The sequence below is a fragment of the Hydra vulgaris genome, chromosome 06 (assembly GCF_038396675.1).
Source record: "Hydra vulgaris chromosome 06, alternate assembly HydraT2T_AEP".
Taxonomy (NCBI): domain Eukaryota; kingdom Metazoa; phylum Cnidaria; class Hydrozoa; order Anthoathecata; family Hydridae; genus Hydra; species Hydra vulgaris.
The window spans coordinates 25127788-25134404 of NC_088925.1; the positions used below are offsets into that span (position 1 = coordinate 25127788).

Here is a 6617-nt window from a genome sequence, read left to right on the forward strand (position 1 = left end):
TGCTGCAGGACTTTCATAACGAGAGACCAGCAACTCATATCTTTTAACTGTGTCAATGTCGCCATCAATAATTTCTAATACATCGGAGTCTATTGATTCGTTTGGATTTAGGAAGGTAGATTGTCGCGATAAGAGCTTTTTAACTTTCATGAATTAAAATGGCGCACTCGACACTCGTTTATTATTTATTTATCAGTCGTTTTGCTTACAGTCGTTGTTAAGAAGTGAATCTTGAAAACGCATTTAAGTCTAATTTAATTATTTAGCCAATAAAAATAATTTTTTAATAAGTTTTTTATTTAGTTTTAATTATGCCTATTTAAACCGCGTGACTTAAGCTGTTATGCGAGCCTTATGACCAATGGCTATATTACAATTTTATAATATAATATACGTTTAGAATAACGACTTATACTAGCCAAGATTGTAAACGTTTGATCGACGTTTAGTAAATGTATATATTAAATGATTTAAAGCGTAGATTTTAAATCTACAAATGTTTACGTTTAATTAAGTTCGATTAAAGGTTTACAATATTGACTAATGTCAGTCGATATTCTAAACGTTAGATTAGGTACTTCGATTGAAGCTTCTTGTTTCCGCGTTTTTAAAACGATTTTAGATCGTTTTTTTTTTGCGAGCGGTAAAGTGATTTTTTTAGTAGTTGTCAACAATTCCATTATATTTAATATATTTTGCAAAACAAGACTTCTCCAGAACAATTATTGTAAGGGTAGAAGAATACTGAATGAAGCTGCAGTTTCTATTTTTCTCCAAGTTTCTTGATTCACAAGTTAACTTTGTTATAAGAAATCTGCGTTTTTTTATAGGTAAGTTTAAAATGTTATATCTTTTTAATTAGGTCAGGTTTTTCAAAATTGAGAAAAGGTACACATATTAGAGTATATTAGTTCTTATGTGGTTCAAAACTGTTCACTATTTCTTTGGTTTTTAAGAGATATGCCAGGTACAGTGAGACGACTATATTTTGAAATTAATTTTTGTTTTGTTTTCATAAACAAAAGTGTAGGTCCCGGCTATGACTTTCAAGCCAAGTTTAAAGTATTTGTGCCGAATTTCTGTCTATTTCAATTAATTTAATTATTAAGTTCTCATTTAAATAAGAATTTATTCTAATTCAGTATTAAATTATCTCTTTGTGATTTTTTATTTCTTAACTTGCACTTGACAATATTATGGTTTATTATTTTAATACAAATAGTATTGGCAATGTATAACTTATACATTGCCAATACTATTTTATACTATAAGCAATATTTTACTGTATAAGCAATAATTTTGTAAAGAAAAATTAAATATGTAAAATAGTAGTTTTTTTTAAAGAAGGTTTGCACTTATAACAATTAAAGTTAAATTTTTATAACTGCAAACTTTGTTAAAAAAAAGTTTTTAAAAAAAATAGGCTAATATAGTGTTTAATTATTTTACGAATTAATGCCATATTAGCCTATGTATATGGCATTTATATTTGTATATTATATTAGCCTATTAGGCTATAGTATATATATTAGCCTATTAGGTTATGATGATTATTACAATTATAATTATAGTTAATTTCAAAACTACATATTGTATATGCTGTGTATTTTTAGAATTTCTTAAAAGAACAATACACAAGATTTGCTTGTAAATATGGATACTTTTGGAACAGATAAGACTTTACTTGAGTTTGACAATTGTATAAACTCTTTCAAAACAGACAATATCATTTTTCCATTTAGAAATGGTTTCGCCATCTACACATATTTATCAGAGAGTAAAAAAATGTTTAACACTGCAAAAAAGCTTCATTAACTCATGAACTCTGAAAATACCCAATGTACAGTCCAAACTGTTATAAACAAGTTAAATAGACTTTACAAAGAAATCCAGGTTCTTAAGAAAAGATTAACAATAAATTGGAATTCTTTAATTAAGGTTTTAGAGGAAAAGTTTATTGTTACTCCAGTTAAGCATAAAATAAGCAATTTTATATTTAAAAATGAGCATGTTTCTGATGCAAAGAAATTAAAGACATCTGAAATAGAAATGCAATGTAAAAAATCTATCAGAGTTATTAATCATCTCAAGCAACAGATAAGATTTCTTAAGCATGAAAATTTCAAATTAAAACGAAAACTAAATTTAAAAAATTGTATGAAAGAGAAGATTCTAAAAGAGAAGTTGTTATTAGAAAAAGCAAATACAAATTCATCGCATTGCTTGGTAACCAAACAAAAACTAAAACAAATGGAGTTAAAAAAAGTTATCAAATGTAAAAATTCTGAAAATGCCTGTTTGCAGATGTATGTTGATGAACTAAAAGGAAAATTAGATTTGGCGCAAAAGAGTTCTCCCACAAAAATTTTAAAAATTAAAACTACTGAATCAAAACACTGTTATTATGATGTACCTTTACGAAAATGTGTGTATATGTGCTTATTAAATCAGGTTCCAATAGAAAATATTGGAATTTTGATTAAATTTATTATCAAGGAATTGGCACTTAAATATGTTGTAAACATTCCTGTTCCTTCCACACTTGCGCAGATGGCTTATGAGTTAGGGGTTATTTCTGATATCCAAGTAGCAGAACATATTTATTTTTCTTCTTCAGCTGTTGCTACCCTTTCATGGGACTCAACGTCTTTTGATGGAGTTCATATAAATGAATGTCATATATCAATTGACAGAAAACAGTTAACTATACAAATAGCAGAATTATCTGGAGGTAAAACAAATAATTATATGGAACATTTAATTAATGCTATTCAAGACTTAGCATCAACATATTCATTATTTAGTGGCATCCAACAACATGTTATCCTTCACAGATTTGTAAATACATTTCACTCAACACTTGCAGACAGAGTATCTGTAAACAATTGTGTTAATAGAGAACTTAGCAAGTTTTTTGGGAAGCAACTTTTAGCACTCCATTGCAATGTTCACCCTCTTGAAGGACTTGCAACAAAGGCACGCACATTGCTGCACCAATATGATAGTAAGATGGGGATTAAAAGTGAAATTTATGGTACAGAGGGAAGAGCTGCGAACCTACTATATGCAGTATCAAAGTTAAGGTATTTAATGTTTTTTAGTTAATTGAGTACTTTAATAATTATAAATTTCTTATAATTTATATTTTTGTAATTGTGATCATTTGTCACAAATAGATACTGGTTTCTTTTTATAGATACAAAATGAAATCTGGCGACCCAGCAGGCTTTGAGACATTTTTGACTAGCATTGGACTGCGTCTTGGTACAATAGCGCGTTATGTTGGCAATAGACTGCACATACTTTTCCACCTTGCAGGAACTGTATACTGGATGAGAGATAATTTTATTATTTATTTAAAAAAATATTGCAAAGCCAAACAACTTAGACTTGCTCTTCTTGCTGATTTTCAAAACCCATGCATTATAATGCAGTTAAGAATATTAGGTAGTTATTATAGTTCATATATACATTTTATCTAGCATTTATTCTGAATATATATTTAGGTATATATTTATTTTTAGTTATGTGATTTAGTTATGTTACATAAATTGAAATAAAAAAAGCTCTTACAGTAAGTCTTATTTTTATAGGTTTATACGGCAAGCTAATCACAGGGCCTTGGATGACTCAATTTTATAAAAACATGGATAATCGATCACACATGGAAATGGTAGGAATAAATAATATAAATAGTATTTCCTTTTGATTAAAATATTCTTTACTTTTTAAGTTTACAATAAATTAAAAGTAGTTATATATATATAATATGAAATATTTAATGCAATATGAAATATTTAATGCAATATGAAGTAGTATAAAAGTATGAAATAGTAAATTTCATTATAATGAAGTAGTAGGAAAAAATATAAAATAGTTCATTATATTGAGACTAAATATAATATTACTATAAATTATATCCCTCACTTAATCCAGCACTGATATAATATATTATATTATAGTCTATAATATAATATATTATATCAGTGCTGGATTAAGTGAGGGGGTTTTAGCCCCGGGCTCGCAGTTTTTAGGAGGAACTTTTTGTAGTCAATTTTTAGGCTGCGGCACATAAAAAGACCTCCAAAAAAAATAGCACTGTGCCCTTAAAATTCCTAAAAAGTCCTTCTGTATTATATAATATTAAAAAATATAACTTATAAAATGTTTATTTAATAATATTTTACAATTACAGATCCCACTCATGAAACTTTGTCTCAGCTGGCTTGAGCTTGTTAGAGATGACCCATTTCAAGTTATTTCATCAAAGGTTGACTGTTTTGGAGCTGAAGTATTATCAAATGATGTTATTCTTGCTTCCCTAAGAAAAGAAAATTTTGACGAGTTATCAATACATGTTGTAAAATCATTAGCGTCAGGATTTCTTGTTGTGCTTGAGAGACAACTGAAACAGTATTTAACAGGTAATCTAAGCAATGCTACTCCTGAAATTTTACAGAGTGCTTCTTCAGCACCAGTGCACAATATGCACAGTGAAAGAGTTTTAGGTATGGTTGATTCTCAGAACAAAAGGGCTCCTAATGCTACAACAGGTTTTTTAGATAGTAAAGTAAAAAGTAAAATTAATAAAACAATGGATTGGCTACTGGAAAAAAGTGAAGTTAAACAGAAAGCAATTATAATGTTTGCTATAACGCAGGGATCTATTACCAGGAAGTGTTTATCAACACGAAAAGAAGGCATGAGAGCTGCGGCAAATATGCATCAGCAAGAAACAGCTCAGAATAGAGACAAACTAGAAAGAAAGAAAATGGAAAGATCGATCAACGCAGACCTTAATGATGGTCTTGAACCTATAGCTTTTTCTGTTCTTTCAGAGAAAATGAAAACATTTGCGTTAGCTGTGCTAAATAAAGACTCTAACATTTTGGGGATGGATATCAACCACATTTGGGAGGTAGATGGAAAGGACATAATTTGTTGTGGTTCCATAATGTCTTTTTCTTTTAAAAAAACCTTAGAGTTTGTAAATATTTTGTACGTAGATGATAGTGGTATAACAAACATTTTAATCCGAGAATTTCTTACCGACATTGTTCTTGGAGATGTGAGTTTACCAGCTGTCTTATAGCATTTTTATAACATTTTTTTAGTATAAAATACTTTTTAGCATTTTTTTTTTCATAATTTATTGTATATGATCTAGAAAAAAAGTTTCTCAATCTTCTAAAAGGTATCAGTAATGTGATTTTTTTTCTGTTTTTTATTTTATTACAAATTTTATGTTATTCATAGAATATTTTGATCATCTTTAAAATATGTTTATGTTTATTTGTTAAAAATAAGTTATTTTCAATTTTAAGTTTAACGATAATGTGTATTCCATATTATGTTAATGAAAATTGACGGTTAGATGTAGCATATATACGAGGGTGTATGAAGTTTCCACCCCAAACCCCCTCCCTTTAAAAATTGACCACTTCTCTCTAAAATATTGTACCTAGATCACTGACGAAAAAACATATATGTATATATATATACAAAGTTCAAAAAAGTTAAAGGTTGGGCGGAAACAAAAATTAAGGGTGGCAGTAAGAATTGGAATTAAAATAGAAAAAAATTGACTTTTTATATAGTTGGGGAAGGAGGGCTATCGCTTCTCCCCCCCCCTCTTTTTTTATTATTTTCCAGTAAGGGGTCATCCATATATTACGTACGCAAAAATCTCCAAATTTGGACCCCCTCCCTCCCCCGCTGTTGCACTTTATACATTTTTTTATACCCCCTCCCCAAATAAAATGTTAATATTGTTTTATAAGCTTTTGTACACACATAGTATAGTACTGTATACGATGGTTTTATTTCGAAAATTAAAATTTCAAAATATTAAAACCACAATTATAACAATGTTTTAAAGTGTGGTTTTAATCTTATTATATTAGTAGGTTTAATTTCTAGAAATAAGTTAATATCAATGTTAACTTATTTAAAATTAATTTTGTTAGTTTTTCAATTTTTGCGATTAGCAAGTGAACGTTAATTGCCACCTCAATTTTATGAGTTTGCGTACGTACATTTGTTGAACATCCCCACCCACCCCGACATACGCACTCGTACGCAAATTAAACAACTTAGGACATCTCCCCCCTACTCCTCGCTGCGTACGTAATATATGGATGACCCCTAACTTGTAAAAGGTCATTTTTCAAAAAGGTTAAGCTATTCGAAGTAAAGTCTTATTCCCTCGGAGGTTGGAATAAACTTGTAATTTGTAGTAATTGGTGTAGATATCTAGTTAGTATTTGAAATATATGGTATGTTTTAAAAAGGGCATTCAGGGCTGGGACGAAACTTTTTCTATTTTAAAATTGCCGTACTACAATTTTTTTCCCCGGTTTTAACAAACCGGGGGAAAACCGTTTAAAAAAACATCATGTAAGAATTAAAAAAAAAAAAATTAAAATATTAGTAGACGATATTATAAAAACATTACTAGACAATTTTAAAATTTTATTATGCCGTAGTTCGGTTGGTTTATCTTTAGTTTTTGGCCACACTTTGAAATCACATGTTTTAAGAAATAAGTAAGCGATTTTTTTAATCGTTTTTTTATAAAAGCGCGATTTTCTGAAAATTTTACATCATTAACGAGTTTT

The 6617-nt window shown here is 28.8% G+C and overlaps 1 protein-coding gene across 1 annotated transcript; it reads left to right on the forward strand.

Moving 5' to 3' along the window:
* Positions 1 to 614: 614 nt before the first annotated feature.
* Positions 615 to 5193, forward strand: LOC136081745 (uncharacterized). Its single transcript, XM_065799683.1, has 5 exons — positions 615 to 830; positions 1614 to 3083; positions 3197 to 3447; positions 3594 to 3673; positions 4196 to 5193. The coding sequence occupies exons 2-5, from the start codon at positions 1819 to 1821 to the stop codon at positions 5090 to 5092; spliced, it is 2493 nt and encodes an 830-aa protein (XP_065655755.1). The 5' UTR covers positions 615 to 830; positions 1614 to 1818; the 3' UTR covers positions 5093 to 5193.
* Positions 5194 to 6617: the final 1424 nt, after the last annotated feature.

Bases quoted from the DNA above. Each gene is read 5' to 3' on its own strand.
- LOC136081745 (XM_065799683.1), top strand. From the start codon at position 1,819: ATGAACTCTGAAAATACCCAATGTACAGTCCAAACTGTTATAAACAAG. The intron at 3,448-3,593 runs GTAGTTATTATA...TTATTTTTATAG, and splicing joins AATGCAGTTAAGAATATTAG to GTTTATACGGCAAGCTAATC. The intron at 3,674-4,195 runs GTAGGAATAAAT...TTACAATTACAG, and splicing joins ATCGATCACACATGGAAATG to ATCCCACTCATGAAACTTTG.